The sequence below is a fragment of the Amblyraja radiata genome, chromosome 7 (assembly GCF_010909765.2).
Source record: "Amblyraja radiata isolate CabotCenter1 chromosome 7, sAmbRad1.1.pri, whole genome shotgun sequence".
NCBI classification, from domain to species: Eukaryota; Metazoa; Chordata; class Chondrichthyes; order Rajiformes; family Rajidae; genus Amblyraja; species Amblyraja radiata.
The window spans coordinates 76424041-76445420 of NC_045962.1; the positions used below are offsets into that span (position 1 = coordinate 76424041).

At 42.9% G+C, this 21380-nt stretch overlaps 1 protein-coding gene across 6 annotated transcripts in view; it reads right to left on the reverse strand.

Annotated features, from left to right (window-relative positions):
* Positions 1–21380, reverse strand: part of ptpn4 (protein tyrosine phosphatase non-receptor type 4) — a 163485-nt gene that overhangs the window by 84181 nt on the left and 57924 nt on the right. For all 6 annotated transcript variants that reach the window (XM_033024839.1, XM_033024838.1, XM_033024837.1 and 3 more), the window contains one exon: positions 13684–13838. In XM_033024839.1, the coding sequence (XP_032880730.1) occupies positions 13684–13821 (138 nt within the window). In that variant the 5' untranslated portion in view covers positions 13822–13838. The remainder of the gene's footprint in view (positions 1–13683; positions 13839–21380) is intronic.

Sequence of the window (21380 nt, forward strand, 5' to 3'; positions counted from 1 at the left end):
TATGTGTAAAGCCCATAGCGCTATATGTAAAGGCAATAGCGCTCCAGCTTGTAGCGCTATAATTAGAACCTCTAGCGCTGTTCGTTTAAATTCCCACACGCTAAACTGAGAGCGCTGTTTAAACCTGTAGCGGGACAGGCAGATCAAAGCTTACAAAAATTATCCAGATCTTGAAATTTAAAATACTAATAGATTTAATCTGCTATAATTTTTAGAGTCACAGTATGACTTTTTATATCCTTGCATTTTTTAAGCAGCAAGATAAAACTGGAAGTCGGGCCGATTTTAAAAAAATCCGTATTTTACAAAGCAAATCCGTACATCCTTATTCTTATCGCATTTCCGTACAAAATACGGAAAATCCGTACGACTTGGCAGCTCTGCTTGTAGCATCACACTGTTTACAGCTTGCAATCTGCCATTTAGACCAACTGTTTTACTTTAGGCAATCCTCTATCAACACCAATGTGGATCATTTTCAAATGGCAAGATCTATCATATTTTTTAAAAAACGACACAAAGTCTGAGGTAACTCGAGTCAACTCAGCTCGAGAACATGGAGAGGTGACATTTTTTGTCAGGACCCTTCAGACTAATTTTATCCTTTTACATGGTAGCTCAAGAAGTGTCCTGGGCTAAGTCTGCAGATACAGCAAGAGACAGCCATGTAAAAACAAAGAATTGTATTACAACATAGTCATCTGTGACCATGGGGTAGTGAGTCCTGCATACCAACCCATCACTATCAATGCAAATCCTGTGCACACTTACTGAACTGATTTAATAACTGAGGGTGAAGATCGTTAGATTTTTGGAGCAAGTATTACGGAATACAGAATAGGAATAGATACTGTGATATAGTGTCATTTTATAATACAGCACAGAAACTGGGCTTTCAGTCCATTATAGTACAGAGAAGGTTCACCAGACTGATTCCTGGGATGTCAGGACTTTCATATGAAGAAAGACTGGATAGGCTCGGCTTGTACTCGCTAGAATTTAGAAGATTGAGGGGGGATCTTATAGAAACTTACAAAATTCTCAAGGGGTTGGACAGGCTAGATGCAGGAAGATTGTTCCCGATGTTGGGGAAGTCCAGAGCAAGGGGTCACAGTTTAAGGATAAGGGGGAAATCTTTTAGGACCGAGGTGAGAAAAACATTTTTCACACAGAGAGTGGTGAATCTCTGGAATTCTCTGCCACAGTAGGTAGTTGAGGCCAGTTCATTGGCTATATTTAAGAGGGAGTTAGATGTGGCCCTTGTGGCTAAAGGGATCAGGGGTATGGAGAGAAGGCAGGTACAGGATACTGAGTTGGATGATCAGCCATGATCATATTGAATGGCGGTGCAGGCTCGAAGGGCCGAATGGCCTACTCCTGCACCTATTTTCTATGTTTCTATATTATGCACTCTGTATCTGTACAAATTCTGTTTACCCATAATTGGGCTTTAGCCATCTATCCCTTGGCATTCAAGGGTCACGTAGATACTTAAATCTTGATAGCACCTACATCCACCAATGAAAAGGGAACAGTTCACATTGCAGGTAAATGACCTTTCATCAAAACCTTTGATTAACTGAAGGTATTAGCTAACAATCAAGCCCTGTGTAATAAACACTGCTTAAACACATTCAACTATAAGAGATTTGCACATAAGCTTTAATGGTATCAGGATGGAAAACAACTTTAGAGCAAGTCGATTTCTTCAATAAAGTACTTCATAAGAACACAGGAAAATAGCAGCAGTAGGCAACCAAACGTCTTATGCCTGTCCTGTCATTCAGTAGGATCATGAATGGAGAGAGATGGGGTGGCGCCGTGCGCGGCAGCCTCGCCAGCAGCCTGTTCGTCCTTTCAACCTTTTTGATATTTTTTAGTCTGTTTAAAAGTTAAAAGTATGTTCCTGGAGGTTTCTTAGTCTTTTTTTATGTGGGGGAGGTGGGGAGTCGCATCTCCGCCCCCCGTCGCGACCTACCATCTGGATTGGCGCGGCCTTTCCTGCCAGAGACCGGCCAGAGCATCAGCGGCGGCTCAGCACCGATTTACCATCGTGGAGCAGGCGATGCCTTACCAGGGATAACCATGTTGAGGCTCCGGAGTGTTGGGCCAGTTGACTTGAGGCTGTGGTTTGCAGGGCTTCCAGCCACGGGCTGCACTGACTTTTAACTTCGCGGAGCCTGGGATCTTGCTGAGGATCACCAGTGTTGGAGCTCCGTCCAGCTCGGCCTGTCGACTTCAGGAGCCGCGGTCTCCAGTAGGATGTGGCCGATGCGAAAACTCCAAGCCGCTGAGAGTGTTCCCCGTTCCGACGCCGGAACTCCGGTCATCCCAGCGAGAGGGCCTGAAACATCGGGCTGCCCAATTGGTGCATGTGATAATAAATGTCTCTTGAACTCTCTTGCTAGCTTCAATTCTTCATCAGTGCTAGCACTCCACCAATTGCATGATTTAAAAAAATATTTATCGATCTGCACCTTAACTAGTTCTAATATTCTCTCCGTCACCACCTGAAGCTACAGCGACGCATCACTCCTGGATGAATGATCTCCATGCATTCTATGCACGCTTCGAAAGGGAGTACACTCTTGTACCTTATTGGTGCCCAATTGCTACCAATGGCGCGGTAATTGAAGTCACTGAGGTTCATGTCAGAAGATCCTTCACAAGGATGAACTCTTGAAGCGCCTTGATCTGATGTGGAACCTGGCTGTGCTCTTTAAACCAGCACGGACCAACTTGCGAGAGTTTTTAACTGACATCTTCAACCTCTCATTACCCATAATTTATCCAACAACAGTGGCGTCGCCAGCGAACTTAAAGATGGCATTGGACAGGTTGGCGTGGAGAATGTCAACAATGTTTAAGTTCCTGAGTGTGCATACAGTGCATTTCAAGTTCAATTTATTGTCACATGCACCAATTGGTACAGTGAAATTTGAGTTACCATACAGCTATACAATAAAAAATAACACAATACACAATAGAGTTTAACGTAAACATCCCCACACAGCGGAATTAACGTTCCCACTGTGAGGGAAGGCAATAAAGTTCAGTAATCTTCCTCTTTGTTCACCCGTGGTCGGGACCTCTGAGCCCTCCGCAGTCGCCACTACGGGCGACCCGATGTTCAGGCCCTCTCACCAGGATGATGAAAAGTCCGACGTCTGAACGGAAGAACCCACACAGCAGCTTGGAGTTTCCGAATCAGCCGCTGCATACCGGAAGTCCACAGGCGGCTCCCGAAGTCCACAGGCCGAGCTGGACGGAGCTCCAATACTGGCGATCCCCGGCCCAGGACTCCGCGATGTTAAAGTCAGCGCAGCCCACGGCTTGAAGCTCTGCAAACCACAGCTCCACGTTAGCTGGCCCAACACTCCGGAGCTCCACACAGCGATCCCCGGTTAGGCATTGCCCCCTCCGCGATGGTAATTCAGTGCTGTGCCGCCACGGAAGTTCTGGCCGGTCTCCAGCAGGAAAGGCAGCGCCAATCCAGATGGTAGGCGCATCCTCGACCAGGAAGTGACTGGTAAATGATTTCCCCCCCCTTCCCCTCCGCACCTCCCCTACATAAAAAAGACTAAGAAACCTCTAGGAACATACTTTTAAACAGACTAAAAACAACAAAATGGGTGAAAGGACGGACAGACTGCTGGCGAGGCTGCCGCGCGCTGCGCCACCTGAGGAGTTACTTCAGCATTTTGTGTCTACCTTCGATTCAAAGCAGGATCTGCAGTTCTTTCTTACTCAAATTACCCTGACCACACTCACATTTCACTCCTAGCATCAGTAACATAGTTTAGGAGTTTGAAAACTGTGGCCACCCAAGTTCAAGAATAGCTTCTTCCCAACAACCATCTGGCTCTTAACACTAAAACACTAACTTAACTGTGAACTCGGGTCTATGGTTGGACTAAGGATATTTAACTTTTTCTCCCACTTGTATACGGGTTGTTAATTTATTGAATTTTGAGTTTATTAAATGTTATCTTTGAGTATTGGCCTGTTATGCTGCTGCAAATAATAATTTAATTGTCCATTTGTTGGTACATATGACGATTAAACGCTCTTGACTCAACATCTGGAACAAAAAACTACAGGGATTCACTACCCACTGAGAGCAGAGTTTTAAATCTCTATTATCCTGTAGCTATGCAAACTTGCTTGTGATTCTCCAAATCATGAAAATATCTATCGTAAAGCCCCCTTATGATCTTGTATGTGTGAATAAGGTCAGTCCCATTCTTGTAAACTCCATTAACATTAAGTCTCATTACTGACTTCAAGTCTTAGATTTATTATAGAGTCCACAGGTCATCAAGCAGTTCACAAGTGACAGATTAAATTTAGAATACTTGATTCATATTATAATCACTGCCTAAAATAAACTACAATCAAGCCACTTTAGTCAGTTTAAAAGTAGCACACAGAGGCAAATCTAAATACAAGGCAACACAGCAGGATCAAATATGTGAACTAGCTACTCATCACCTTGGAGAAGTTCACAAGGGTTGCAACAGTTCAAGATGGCCATTCACCAACGTAAAGGGAAACTAATGATAGGAAGTACATACTGATCACGTCAGTGATTCTCACGTCACATTAGTGGAAACAATAAATATGATTACTTGCAGCTTTCAATATGAAACCATAGCTTTGTGTGTATCTTCCACACAGAGTACAACTGGACTGTTTCCATAAACCAACAAGCTTGTTTACCTAATGGACAATCAATACATTTATGAACTAGAGCTTATTATTAGAAAGTAATTTTCTGATCCAGAAAAGCACACCAATCACCGAGTAGAATGGAAAATGAAAAATCCCAGGATAAATAGGCAAGCAGATCACACATATGATATTGAAAAATCAAATTACACAATAATGAAGAAGGGTCTCAACCCGAAACGTCACCTATTCCTTCGCTCATAGATGCTGCCTCACCTGCTGAGTTTCTCCAGCATTTTTGTCTACAATGACAGTCATGAGAGCTAAGATAATGAGAGCTAAGATAATATAATTGGACAAAGTCTCAAAAAGGACAATGACAGTCATGAAGTTACCGTTTAGTCGTAAACATTTATCTTGTTCGTAGGTGTTTCCAGGGAACAAAATCTGACGTCCTTTTTTGATCTGGTCAAAATCCAAATCCTAACAAATTTCATGGATAATTGGGGAATGGACAATAAAAATTGGCATTACAATCATCTGTCTAGGGACTGAACCAATGAGAATTTATGAATGGGAAATTATGATCAACAGATTTGGGCTTTAGGGTTGCAATTAATAGCAGGGAACCAGTGGATGCAGTATATCAGACAAGCTCAATACATTCTATAATCGCTTTGAACAGATAGTCAGTGAAGCAACATCCTAAAACCTCGGATGAATCTCTATGCACGGTCAGTATTGCAAAGGTCAGATCTGCCTTCCCTAGAGCGAACCAACGGAAAGCCACTGAACGGAATAGAGTCACTGGCTGTATGCTCACAACCTGCATTGACCTGCGGGCAGAGGTATTCAACAACCTCACCCCACTCCATTATAAGGTTCCTAACTGCTTTAAGACCATTATCACCCCGGTGTCAAAGAAAAGCAAGGTAGTATAACTTAATGGCTTCCATGCATTGGTTCTGACATAGAAACATAGAAATTAGGTGCAGGAGTAGGCCATTCGGCCCTTCGAGCCTGCACCGCCATTCAATATGATCATGGCTGATCATCCAACTCAGTATCCCGTACCTGCCTTCTCTCCATACCCTCTGATCCCCTTAGCCACAAGGGCCACATCTAACTCCCTCTTAAATATAGCCAATGAACTGGCCTCGACTACTCTCTGTGGCAGGGAGTTCCAGAGATTCACCACTCTCTGTGTGAAAAAAGTTCTTCTCATCTCGGTTTTAAAGGATTTCCCCCTTATCCTCAAGCTGTGACCCCTTGTCCTGGACTTCCCCAACATCGGGAGCAATCTTCCTGCATCTAGCCTGTCCAACCCCTTAAGAATTTTGTAAGTTTCTATAAGATCCCCTCTCAATCTCCTAAATTCTAGAGAGTATAAACCAAGTCTATCCAGTCTTTCTTCATAAGACAGTCCTGACATCCCAGGAATCAGTCTGGTGAACCTTCTCTGCACTCCCTCTATGGCAATAATGTCCTTCCTCAGATTTGGAGACCAAAACTGTACGCAATACTCCAGGTGTGGTCTCACCAAGACCATGTACAACTGCAGTAGAACCTCCCTGCTCCTATACTCAAATCCTTTTGCTATGAAAGCTAACATACCATTCGCTTTCTTCACTGCCTGCTGCACCTGCATGCCCACTTTCAATGACTGGTGTACCATGACACCCAGGTCTCGCTGCATCTCCCCTTTGCCTAGTCGGCCACCATCATGGTGCTTTAAGATGCCAGTCATGGCATATATTAACTAAAGCTTCCTACAATGCCATGATCCCCTACAATGTGTTTACCATCACAACAGTTCAATAACAGACCCCATCTCCCTTGTCCTGTACTCATCCCTGGGATATCCCAGCCATGCCAACTACATCCAACTCCTATTTAATGATTATAGTTCCACTTTCCATACCATAACCCCAACCAAACTCTTCTCCAAACCCCTGAACCTCTGAGTCAGAACCCCTTTCTGCAACTTTACCTCCGTGCACGTGACAATAATAATAATAAACTAAACTGTATCCTCGACTTCTTTTAGAGCACAATCAGCAAGGATAGGCAACAAAACATCCTCATGATAAGTCTCAACACTGGTTCTCTACAAGGATTCATTCTCATCATCTTTACTATGCAGCCAACTTCTATTTTAACTCCATTTACAAGTTTGCAGATGATACCACCTTAGTGGGCCAGATCTCAAACAATGATGTGACAGAGGAGAAGAAGGAGCATCAAGACAACAATCTCTCCCTGATCAGCCATGATCATATTGAATGGCGGTGCAGGCTCGAAGGGCCGAATGGCCTACTCCTGCACCTATTTTCTATGTTTCTATGTCTATGTTTTTAAGATGGACATAAAATGCTGGAGTAACTCAGCAGGACAGGAATGATACCCATTCCTCTCTCCAGAGATGCTGCCTGTCCTGCTGAGTTACTCTTGCATTTTGTGCCCATCTTCGGTTTAAACTAGCATCTGCAGTTCCTTCCTACACAATCTCTCCCTCAATCTCAGCAAGACGAAGGAACTCATCAGTGATTACAGGAAACTGAGTAGTGTACATGCACCAGTCAGCATCAATGGTGCAGAGATGGAATTGGTCAGGAGCTTCAAGTTTCTGGGCGTAATTACCAACAATCTACCATGGTCCAACCACATTTAAGCTATAGCCTCAGCATGGTAAAAGTCAGTCTGCCATACTACAAATGGCACGGCCTTGGTCAGTGAATCTGATGCCAGTATTGGGATTAGTGCTGAATGAGTGGAGTGTAGCGCACTTCAAGGGACCAACTTAAGAACAGACCATCTCAGGTCCCAATGCAAAGGCTGAGATGCAAAGATGTGAAGCCATCTTTACTTCACGTAAGTCAATATTCCCAACAAAATGAAGATACAAAGTTTGTACGTTCTCCTTGTGACCACGTGGGTTTTCTCAGGGTGCTGCAGTTTCCTCCCACATTCCAAAGACATGCAGGTTTGTAGGTTAATAGGCTTCTGGCTCCTTGTGTGTAGGATGCACAAATGGGATAACAGAACTAGTATACGGGTGATCGATGGTCGGGGTGGACTCAGTGGGCCAAAGGCCTGTATTCATGCTGCATTTCCAAACTAAACTAAACAAATATTTTTAGGAATTAAGACCAATATATTCCTGTATACTGATGTGTGCAGTAGTTATGCTGTTTGTGCAGCATAATTTTCTTCAAGTTTGCCAAAACTGTTCAAAATAAAGACATTTGAATTTGTTTCTACATCTTTGTCAACTTAAAAATCACCTGTAATTGAGGCTGATCCCACCCACGTTACTCGACCCCACTTCTACCAGATCATTGAAGCTCTCAAGCATGACAGCAATAGGTGCCCTTTCAATCCAGCATATTGAAGATTTTTCATTTAAAGAGAGATATTTACTAATGGGTGATGTTCTGACATTAAAATGCTCATCTTCCTGAAAAATCCCATTTTCTACTGCACAAATAAAATCGCTGTATTAAATACAAATATTTGAAGCAAAGGAATGAGTAACATTCATAACTCTACAGATAGCACATGCTGGAGAAGCAGAATCAAGCGGGTTGTAGTTCCCTTTCAGAGACTAGAGCAGAAAAATGTAGACAAATTTTCTTTTGTTGGAGGCGTTGCCACCGATGAGATGTCAAACAAACGTAGCTTCAGTTGAATGCAAAATATGCCATGGTCATGGGTGGAAATCCTGGGGGGGACGGGGGAGACATGCCCCCTCATGTTTTGAGAGGTGGGGAACAAACCCCCCATGTTTTGTAATCCAGATTTTGAAATTCTGTGAAAATAAACTATTAAAATCTCTGCTTTCCACGACAGTGGGGGTGTCACTGTTAAGCGCTTGTTAAATGTCTCTATTAACACCGTATTAACACGATGTGTCACCAATTGTGTTGTGACCTTCCAAAGCTGTCTGATGTGGGTACAATTACCATTTGAACTAATTGGATGTATTGGTGGATGGGAAAGATTTAAACGGGTATCGGATTTAAACGGGCCAGGTCATTAAGAAATCCGGTCGAACGGGTTTCCTGGCTGGCTTGCAGGTAAGTCCCACACTCAGTCACTCACGTTATTTAGTTTTTTTTCCCCATCTCGTTCTCTCTCCCCATTCCAAGGTTGGTTCTTCTGTTTGCCTTTATTTGCTTCAGTTTAATTTAAGTGTTATTTATTACGTTGTAGCTTTTGAAAGATTCAAGCGGGTATCAGACGCTTTCTCAGGGATGAATCAGCCCGTTCGCGGGGCCTTTCATCGCCTGGCGGGGCTTAAAATCAAACTGTTGTATTGAGGTAATCGAGGCTCCGAGTGTCCCCTTCCCCAAGTTTTGATTGCGATTTCCGTCCCTGGCCATGGTAGTATTGTTGTCTTGGGTCTTTGGGGAAGAGTGACAATGGTATGTTTGAATTTTACATTGAATTTGAAAGTGATGTGGGTCAATGTGAAACTAGGGCCTTAAACCTAAACAAGGCAACTTATGAAGGTGCAAGGAGAGAATGACTGTTTGATTGAGAGTATATACCTTAAATATTTAGCTATGGCTAACAAGTGGTATTAAATCTGAGTAAGAGGGGTTTTTGCACTGCATGATCGACAGAGTGGAGCAGTGGTAGAGTTGCTGCCTATCAGCACCAGAGAGCCGGGTTTGATCCTGACTACGGGTGTTGTCTGCACAGAGTTTTTATTCTCTCCCAGTGACCTCGTGGGTTTTCTCTGGGTGCTCCGGTTTCCTCCCACATTCCAAAGAAGTGAGCAAGCCTCAGGAAGCTATTAACAAATGTTCATGGATACTTGGTTTCTTGCCATTTGGTCTGTGTTCCCTTCCCTTATTTTCTTTTAAATAACCTTACCTTTACATAGAACAGATAAGTACAGCACACGAATAGACCCTTTGGCCACAATGCAGACATATGGGAGTGCAAGTACTGGTTTACACAGTCTCTGCTGAACATGCCAAGCTAAACTAATCTTATCTGCCTTCACATGATGCATGCCCTCCATTCTGTGCATATCCATGTGACTATTTTAACGCCACCTAAATGTGACTATCGAATCTGCCTCTGCCACCTGAAAACACCCACCAGACACCTACCACTCCCTAAAAATTTGCTCAGCATATCTCCTTCAAACTTTGCCCCTTTCACCATAAATCTATGCCCCCTCGTCATAAACATTTCCACTCTGGGAGAAAGGTTCTGCAATTTCATTTTACACCTTTGAACCAACCTAACCTAGCTGTTAATCATTAAGAGCTTGCTTCCTCAATTGATCACGTTGCAACCTTGGTATCAACTACAAAGTTCAAAATTATTGTGCCATCACACGTCCAAACCTTTTGCATATACCAATAGAAGGGCCTAGAACCGAGCTCTGTTAAAGTCTAGTAGATAGAAATGTCAGTCTCATCAACATTTTGCTAAGCAGCCAAGTACAAATTCAACAAGCAGAGTGATGATGGAAGTGAATTTTGCAAAGTGCTAACAAAATACTTTTCAAATACTATGGTGTTCTAGTCTTTGCTGGCTTTTGTAGTCTGCTTATGGATATTTTGTTGGAACACTTGCCTAAACAGGAACATTTTAGATAAAATCTGCAAATCTGAGGGGAGTGTAAGCTATTTTGATTAGTCTAAGACCATGTTTCTGGCAAATCGTCTGATCGTGAAAGGATGTCGCAGAAAACATCTATTCTTTTGTCAAAACTGCTCACTGCATAATAACTTACTTTACATCTGTAATCTTCTCAGAATAGATACATGACTTAGTGATTAGCCACACATCAATGCAATTTATTTACTAAAATCTGCACCAGTTCCAGCACTAACAAATATGTCTGCAGGTTTTCAATATTGCCATAGGGATAGCACATCCTGCCATCAACTACATTTCTGTTAAGTGGCATCTTCTGCCACCTACACTTCAAAGATTTTATTCCCTACAATTGCAACACTGCATCCAAATAGTATAATTACCAAAACTGTTTTTTTTTCCAAATGACTAAGCACAAGAACAACTCTAAGCAGAAGAAACCAAATAACCCCCAATAATCTAATCTACCATGAGAATCAAGATTCAAGAGTATTTGTCATTTGCATAGGATATGAATCGGAACAATTAAATTCTTACTAGCTGCAGATTTAACACTACATTAAACGCAACAATAAATCTACAATAAATTCAGTTATTCCAAATAGAAATATTGCTAATATTGCATCGTTCAAGTAAGGTGAACCCAGAGTCAAAACTCGTCCAGCTGAGACCTCAAAAAAGCTATTGAGAATGTAAAGAGACACTTTTTACATTAAACGGTGGGGTCAGAGGGTTGCATGCCATCACTTTTAATAGGATGAAACCGAGTAGCTTAAGTGACAGAGACACAACACTCCTGGATGATCTCAACGCTTTTTATATAGAGAAAAAGGAATTGCAGATGCTGGTTTACAAAATACAGACTGCTGGAGTTGCTCAGCGTATCAGCTCAGCATCACAGAAGAACATGGATAGGCGATATTTCGGGTCGGGACTCTTCCTGATCCGACGAGTCAGCGTTATCTTTTCAATGCTTTTAATGTTTGCTTCGAAAAGGAGAAAATCATTCTTCCATGGGCCCCACAATCCCCAACAACCCTGTAATCTCAGTCTCCAAGGCCGATGTTTGCATATCCTTCAAGGGTGAACCCTCAGAAAATATCCAGCCTTGACTACACTTGGCTGCCTTCTGAACACCTAGACTTGTCTTTTCGCAAATATCTTCAATGTCTCACGCCCTTGGTCTGGGAACCTCACTTGCTTTAAAAGGACATCCATAATTAGCAAGATGATGGCTCAATGGCAGTTCATTGTGAAGTACTTTGAATGGTTGGTTATGATGCAGATCAACTTCCGTCGCGATAATGAACTGGACCCACTTCAATTTACCAACTACCACAACAGACTAAGAGTTGATGTAATCTCATTGGCTCTCCACTCTGCATTGGACCATGTGGACAACATGTCAAGCTGTTGTTCTTTGATTACATCTCAGCACTCAAAAGCCTCGTCCTTCCAAACTCAAACCCAGGCAACAGGATCTCTGTTCCTCCCTATGCAACTGTATCCTCAGCAGACCTCAATCAGTATGGATTGGCAACAATACCACCTCCTCCTCCCTGACCATTAGTACAGGGGCACCTCAGGACAGTGTGCTCTATCCCTCTGTACCCACGACTGTACAACTTCAACACCGCCATTAGATTCACCAATACCACCATCATTGTAAGTATAACGGGTAATGATTCATAGTACAGGAGGGAGATTGATCAACTGGTTGAGTGGTGCAAGAAACACAATTTTGTTCTCAACGTAGGCAAGACCATCAGGAAGGGAAAGCAGAGGAACCACGCACATGTCCTCTTTGGCGTGACAGCAGTGGAGAGAGTCAACTGCTTCAAATTCCTGGACATACACATCTGTGATGAACTGTCGCCATGGGATCATGTACATATATATACACAACAATGATTTAGATGAAAGGATTCAAAGTAACATTAGCAAATTAGCAGATGACACAAAGCTGGGTGGCAGTGTGAACTGTGAGGAGGATGCTATGAGAATGCAGGGTGACGTGGACTGGTTGGGTGAGTGGGCAGATGCAGTTTAATGTGGATAAATGTGAGGTTATCCATTTTGGTAGCAAAAACAGGAAAGCAGATTATCATCTAAATGGTGTCAAGTTGGCAAAAGGGGAAGTACAACGGGATCTGGGAGTCCTTGTCCATCAGTCAATGAAAGTAAGCATGCAGGTACAGCAGGCAGAGAAGAAACTGAATGGCATGTTGGCCTTTATAACAAGAGTAGTTGAGTAGCAGAGGTTGGGAAGGAGTTTCTTCCCAGAGGCCATTCGGACTGTAAACTCCTATCTCACCAGGGACCAACTTTACTGAACGTTTTTCCTTCCAATATTTAATATGTAAAAGAATATGTGTGTGTTTATGATTGTGTTTATAGTTTGTTCGGTTGTTTGTTTGTTTGTCTTTTTGCACAAAGTCCGCGAGCATTGCCACTTTTCATTTCACTGCACATCTCGTATGTGTATGTGACGAATAAACTCGACTTGACTTGACTTGAGTATAGGAGCAAAGAGGTCCTTCTGTAGTTGTATGGGGCCCTAGTGAGACCACACCTGGAGTATCGTGCGCAGTTTTGGTCCCCAAATTTGGGGAAGGACATTGCTATTGAGCGAATGCAGCTTAGGTTCACAAGGTTAATTCCCGGGATGGCGGGACTGTCATATGCTGAGAGAATGGAGCGGCGGGCTTGTATACTCTGGAATTTAGAAGGATGAGAGGGTATCTTATTGAAACATATAAGATTATTAAGGGTTTGGACACGCTAGAGGCAGGAAACATGTTCCTGATGTTGGGGGAGTCCAGAACCAGGAGCCACAGTTTAAGAATAAGGGGTAAGGCATTTAGAATGGAGATGAGGAAACACTTTTTCTCACAGAGTTGTGCGTCTGTGGAATCCTCTGCCTCAGAGGGCAGTGGATGCCGGTTCTCTGTATACTTTTAAGAGAGCTTGATAGGGCTCTTAAAGAAAGCGGAGTCAGGCGATATGGGGAGAAGGCAGGAACGGGGTACTGATTGTGGATGATCAGCCATGATCACATTGAATGGCTGTGCTGGCTCGAAGGACCGAATGACCTACTCCTGCACCTATTGTCTACATAACTCCACATCAATGCTGATACTGTTTTTATACTGCAGCAGGAGAAACTAAAACAAAACTAGACTTAAGTAATCGTCTTTGTTCTGAACTAGAGAGAAGCTGCACACTCATCCCATTCCCTTCCACACCATACCAGATGAGGGAACAAACTGCACTCACCTAATCACTATACTGTTAATTATTTTGTCTCTTATACCTCAATATTCACCAACACCTAGCAGGTTTGCCAAAGTTAATGAATTAAGTCAAGCCTGCTTCAAATTCAAAAAGTTATCAACTTACATTAACTTTGAAAGCTTGAACAGTATTATCCAGCAGAAGTACGTTGCACACCACTTCTGTGTGTTGTCTATCCCTAGCCAGTTCAGATGCTCGTACATTGTAAGTCCTGCCAGCTGGCAACCGGAAGCGTGATGTCATTACTGTCCACACAGGATCTATGTAAATAATAAAATCAAGTTAATAAGAAAATCTTCATATAACCGAGGATTTTCGAGATAACTAAAAATGTAATTTGACCAAAAATATAGTAAATTGACTGGAATATTAGATGGAAATGAACAAACATTGCTGCCGATTACAATAAAACATTGCTACCACATAGTTCCAGTGACTTAGATTCAATAAGGACCTAAAGTACTGCTTGGAGATTCCACTTTATGACGACTTGGCTTTCCTCTGCGAACTCCAGTTTCTTCCCACATTCCGGAAATGTACATTTTGGAAGGATAATTGGCCACAGTAAGTTGCCTCAAGTGTGTAAAAGGGGAGAAAAATAGGTCAGGGTAGAATTAGTATAAAAATGGGCACTTGGTAATCAGCATGGACTTGGTGGGTCGACAGCCTGTTTACATGCTGTCCCTTTGAGTTATTAAAATGACACAGGTTTTGCGGAAAACAAGATCACATTGCATTTTGGGGAAAGGCAGAGAGCCACCCTCATTTTGGGTTCCATTGAAACCCACTGCAATAAATGTACTATGCATTGACGATCCCAGGTCAGGTCTTAATCTATGCCACATCGGATTATTACAGTGAACATTAACATGAGAAAAAAAAAAATAGAAAGGAGCCAACCTAGTGGAATCAAGGAAAATACAATTTAGATTATCAGAATATTTTGCATGTCATTTTTAAATTGGTCATAAAACATTCAAAGTAATTAGGAAATAATATTTCTACAGTTATAAGACCCAATACAAAGCCTTTATTAACAGTTAGTCCCTATACATAAACAGAAAAATCCAATTGGTCACTCAAATTTAATGGATAAGCAAGTGTTCATATTGGTAACAGTAAAACTAGAACTGAAAGCAGATGCAAAAACTGTAATAAATTAATATTTTAAGATGCAGGAAATTCCTTCTATAACACATCCTGCAATCTCTCATTGAAACACTCAAGCCCAATAAAAACAAATGCTGGTAATTGTTAGGTCAGGCTATTTATAGAGGAACAATTAGCATTTCAAGTTATCAACCTGTAACATTATCTGGAATAAGGTACAATCATAGGCAATCAAAATACAACTCTTTTGAAGCATTAAGGACAGTAGATATGACCATGGAAGGTTGTTTTAAAAAAAAATTCAAATGATGACATCGCTCGTAATTGATGGCATTTATTACTGATCTGAACTGGAAGATAGCAAAAGTAAATTATTCAGCATTAACTGTTTAGAATAAATCAATTTCAAATGCAAAAAGGTCTGGGTGCTACTCAAACTTAAAGCACCTTTATACTCCATAGCTGCTACAAGTATTTCTCACATTTTACATTTTTATTTTAGATATCTGACTTTTGCAATTTGTTTCATGTGCAATGTCCTTTTCAGTAAATTTAAAAGGTTTTCTTCCTTTTTGTGAACCTAGTCCAATATGTAATGCACCACAAACTTCCACAGATGGTGGCCTTTTGGTCTTTCAAGGACCTCTGCTGTTCTCAGAAGTTCAAAATTTCCTCAAAACATTCTGGCAATTTGTTCTCAATCATTTCTCCTAATCCCTCTTCAATGCCCAGAGATGACATAGAGATTACTGATAACTGAAGGAAGTGCTTCAATGGGGATAGGCCAATGGACTGGAGAATTTTCTGATTATCCACATTGCTGTCAATAACACTATCTCGGTTTATAAGTATTGATAACTTGCAGCACAAGTAAATACAATGATTCGACTTTAACATAAGCACACGCTGGTCATTCCACAAAACTAAACCAAAATACTTCCTCTTCCAAAATAACACTGCGTACCATCATGTAGGATGCAGCATATCTGACTGCAACTGAAATTAGTGCACAGAGGACCTGAATTTTGTATTTGGAGAGGTATTTAATAAAAAATAAACAGACTACAAACATGCAATAATACAATATTTATTGTCATTTGAACCTCAGTGAGGCTCAAACAAAACTCTGTTTCTACAGCCATACAAACAAAAAACGATTCCTACTAGACACACCACACAACACAAACATGTAGTTTCCTCTGTTGAATAAAGCCTCACTTTTCCAGCATTTCCTCATTAAGAGGTATCTGATATACAGCGAGGGTAATGTTATGAGCGAACTGTCCCAAATCAGGAAATTTCAATTTTTTTAATTTTTAAAAAACATTTTTGTTGTCAAAGTAAACTGGAGCATTCACACACCAATGTGGAAACTGATTTACACTTTTTTTTTAAATTAAGGGAATTAATAAATGCACATTCAATCAGGTTAAGACCAGAGTTTGCCAAGCCATCAAAAGCCAAATGGCACCAAATGCAGCAAATATTTTCAAGTAGTTTTTCAACACAGCTGGTATATACCTCAACTTTTCATAAATTGCTGAAAGTTGCACTGAATATTGCAAATTCTTGGACCTTGGCATCACAGACAGTAACTTCTGATGTTTTACATTTAATTGCAAAGAGTACAATTTAACTGAAAAATCTGACCCAAACACCATGGGATTTAGTCAACCTGCCCAAAACAGATTGCTGGAATTAATTACCTTAGTGCACTAACCAACAATAAATTAAAGAGTACTGTTACTTTGACAATGAGTTCTAAATTATGGCTTCCAAATTAAATCAATAGCAATCTTTACAATATAGCAGACATTGAAAGCAATAGAAGCCCTAATCGAAGAAAGTACAGATTTTCAACAGCCAGAAACAAATGCTGAATGGTTATTGTGCTCTGCTTTACTAAGTAACCAACATTGCTCAAAATAGAAACAGAAACAGATGTTGTATTACACATTTGTTACCCATCCAAGGATAAAGCCCTGCCTAATATCAGCAGTACTCAAAAGAACATCAAGCCAATTCCAAACTTCCCCAAGCTGCTTTACAAGTTTTATTCAGACCTCAAACTAACTGAGTTGTAGCACAGAAGACCCGCCCCTCCCATGCCACCATTTTTGCCCCATTTACATTAATCTGATTTGTCGCTTGAAGCCTGTCACCGTTTACGCATTGGCAATTTAAGTGCCTCGTTGTCCCTTAACTGCTGAGTATACAACTCCACCACCCATCACACACTATTTAAAATGGCAATGTATTGGGGGTTCAGTATTGATGTGGATAGAGAACTGGCTGGCAGACAGGAAGCAAAGAGTAGGAGTAAATGGGTCCTTTTCACAATGGCAGGCAGTGACTAGTGGGGTACCGCAAGGCTCAGTGCTGGGACCCCAGCTATTTACAATATATATTAATGATTTGGACGAGGGAATTGAATGCAACATCTCCAAGTTTGCGGATGACACGAAGCTGGGGGGCAGTGTGAGCTGTGAGGAGGATGCTAGGAGGCTGCAAGGTGACTTGGATAGGCTGGGTGAGTGGGCAAATGCATAGCAGATGCAGCATAATGTGGATAAATGTGAGGTTATCCACTTTGGTGGCAAAAACAGGAAAGTAGACTATTTGAATGGTGGCCGATTAGGAAAAGGGGAGATGCAATGAGACCTGGGTGTCATGGTACACCAGTCATTGAAAGTAGGCATGCAGGTGCAGCAGGCAGTGATGAAAGCGAATGGTATGTTAGCATTCATAGCAAAAGGATTTGAGTATAGGAGCAGGGAGGTTCTACTGCAGTTGTACAGGGTCTTGGTGAGACCACACCTGGAGTATTGCGTACAGTTTTGGTCTCCTAATCTGAGGAAATACATTCTTGCCATAGAGGGAGTACAGAGAAGGTTCACCAGACTGATTCCTGGGATGTCAGGACTTTCATATGAAGAAAGACTGGATAGACTCGGCTTGTACTCGCTACAATTTAGAAGATTGAGGGGGGATCTTATAGAAACTTACAAAATTCTTAAGGGGTTGGACAGGCTAGATGCAGGAAGATTGTTCCCGATGTTGGGGAAGTCCAGAACAAGGGGTCACAGTTTAAGGATAAGTGGGAAATCTTTTAAGACCGAGATGAGAAAAACATTTTTCACACAGAGAGTGGTGAATCTCTGGAATTCTCTGCCACAGAAGGTAGTTGAGGCCAGTTCATTGGCTATATTTAAGAGGGAGTTAGATGTGGCCCTTGTGGCTAAAGGGATCAGGGGGTATGGAGAGAAGGCAGGTACAGGATACTGAGTTGGATGATCAGCCATGATCATATTGAATGGCGGTGCTGGCTCGAAGGGCCGAATGGCCTACTCCTGCACTTATTTTCTATGTTTCTATGTATGTATGTAGACAAAAATGCTGGAGAAACTCAGTGGGTGAGGCAGCAACTATGATGAGTTTGACAGTCTTCAGCATTTTTGTCTACTGCTCTATAGATGCTGCCTCACCCGCATTCACATTCCCGTGCAAATGGTGTCCACACCGCATGGAGTTTTAACCCCGGCCCTGAGCCAGGAGCAGACCGGGTGAGTGGGGGTGTCGTTGTGCCGCCTCCAGAGCCGCGGGGATGAATCTCGGGCTATAGCTCTGCTCTGATGCCCGACCTCGAGGTCACTGTCCCTCACCTCCCCCAGACCCCTGGGTCACTGACACTCAACTCCACCAGACCACAGCTGGACACAGAGCACCTGGGCCAGCCCACAGTCCCGGGGAGGGGGAGAGAGAGGGAAGTCTTCAAGTCTCCGTTCACTCCGGGTGATGTTGCCACTTCACTGACACACACTCTCACACACAACCTAACACACACCCTTACACACACACACGCGCGCGCACACAAGGTTTAAAGGGATATGGGCCAAATGCGGATAAATGGGACTAGTTTAGATGGGGCATCTTGATCTGCATGGACAAGTTGGGATGAACAATACAATACAATACAATACAATACAATACAATTCAATTTATTGTCATTTGGACCCCTTGAGGTCCAAACGAAATGTCGTTTCTGCAGCCATACATTACAAACAAATAGACCCAAGACACAACATAATTTACATAAACATCCATCACATTGCTGTGATGGAAGGCCAAAAAAACTTATCTCTCCACTGCACTCTCCCCCCCGATGTCAGAGTCAAAGTCAAAATCAAAGCCCCCGGCGGGCGATGGCGAATTGTCCCGTGGCCATTAAAGCCACGCCGGGTGATGCAAGGTCGCGCACCGGGTCTTGATGTTAGAGCCCCCGGCGCGCACTCGCAGTCCCGCAGCCATTCCAAGCCGCGCGGGGCGGTGGTGTAAGGCCCCGCTCCAGGAGCTCTTCAACCCCGCAACTCGGGCGGGAGAAGTCGCCGTTGCGGAAGCCCTGAAAAGCGGTCTCCCTCCAGGGACCCGCGGGCTCCCGGTGCCGCCCGCCAAACCCGCAGTTGCAGCCTCCGAATCTCCGGGGGTCGGGTCGCAGCAGCGTCCACCACAGCTCCACCCGCTCTGGACTCGGCCAGCTCCGCGACGGTGAGGTGAGTAGTCGGCACCACAGCCCCCGGTCTTCCTGTTGGAGGCCGCTCCTCGTTGCAGCCCCAACGACAACGGAGACCCGACAAAGAAAAGGTCGGGTCTCCCGTGCAGGGAGAGATTTAAAAGTTACCCCCACACCCCCACACACATACCCCAACAAAAATAACAAAAACTACATAAAAACATAAAGACATAAAATAATAAAAACGCAGACGGACTGCAGAGGCCGCTGCTGACGAAAGTCGCGCCGCCCATGAAGGGCCTATTTCCATGCTGTAAGACCATGACACACTGTAGAAAGGGTGCAATTGCTCTGGAGAGGATCCAGGGGCGATTTATGAACATATTGGCACGGCTGGAATTTTTTTTTCACTTTGAAGAAAGATTTGATAACTGGGATTGTATTCTCTGCAGCAACGGAGGTGAAGAAAATACTTAGTTGAGGTGAAGAATATTATGAGAATAGGACCTGTTTCGCTAAACAAAGAGTGTAGGAAGGAACTGCAGATGGTGGTTTAAACTGAAGATGGACACTAAAAGCTGGAATAACTCAGCAGGACAGGCAGCATCACTGGAGAGAAAGAATAGATGTTTCTGGTCGAGACCTTAAGACTGAAGAGGTTGAAAACCAGCCATAAAACACAATGACTGGAGATGTGTGTTATCCAACTGAGGGCAGAAATCAGAATCATGTGTTCATCTTTATTGACGTGACACCATAATAAATATTACAGGGAAAATAATTTAATGGGGTGGCACGGTGGCGCAGCAGCACCACAGACACAGATTTGATCCTGACTACGGGTGCTGTCTGTACAGTATTTGTACATTCTCCTTATGACCACATGGTTTTCTCTGGATATTCCGATTTCTCCCACATCCGAAAGAAGTGCAGGTTTGTAGGTTAATTGGCTTCTGTAAATTGTCCATGGCGTGTAGGATACAACTGGTGTATGGTAGATGCTGGTCGGTGTGGACTTGGTGGGCTGAAGGGTCTGTTTCCATATGTAAAACATATATATCTTAATTTCATTGACCAATATACAGTTGAATATGTGGCATTATTTTCGTCTTGTTTCTATAGTCAAAGGGCAAGGTTGATTGATTTATTTGTGCAGAACAGTGATGGAAGTCTAACTCCTCTTGCCTTGTTTCTATGTTTTTGTTTCTCTATATATATATATATATATATATATATGCATAACACCATGAATTATAATCTGATTTCCATACATGAATATACTAAGGTCATTCATGTGCTGCACCTGTTGATCAGAGCCCGACTCTACTGTGGAATGTAATTAGGAATGCAATTTAGCCTAACCTTATTCATACCTAATCCAATTTGAAGCATAAATGTTGCATTCAAGTGTAAGTTAAAAGACTCGCAACAGTATGCACCAGATTGCACAATTTCAAGCTGTAAAATGCAAAAGCTCCCTACTGTGGGGGGGGGGGGGGGGGGGGGGGAACACACACCCCCCTCCCCCCCTCAGTGACTGCACTCCCTTGCAATTTCTCACTCTCAACTCTCACCCAATGTTGGCAGCCCTGGCAGTTGTACAGGGCCCTCGTGAGACCACACCTTGAGTATTATGTGCAGTTTTTGTGCCTTTATTTGAGGAAGGACATTATTGCTATTGAGGGAGTGCAGCGTAGGTTTACAAGGTTAATTCCCAGGATGGCGGGACTGTCATATGGTGAGAGAATGGAGCGGCTGGGCTTGTATACTCTGGAGTTTAGAAGGATGAGAGGGTTTCTTATTGAAACATATTATTAAGGGTTTGGACACGTTACCGATGTTGCGGGAATCCAGAACTAGGGGCCACAGTTTAAGAATAAGGGGTAAGCCATTTAGAACGGAGACGAGGAAACACTTTTTCTCACAGAGAGTGGTGAGTCTGTGGAATTCTCTGCCTCAGAGGGCGGTGGAGGCCGGTTCCCTGGATACTTTCAAGAGAGAGCTAGATAGGGCTCTTAAAGATAGTGGAGTCAGGGGATATGGGGAGAAGGCAGGAACAAGGTACTGATTGGGGATGATCAGCAATGATCACATTGAATGGCGGTGCTGGCTCTAAGGGCCGAATGGCCTACTCCTGCACCTACTGTCTATTGTCTAACAGCCAGGATGACACACCAACTCA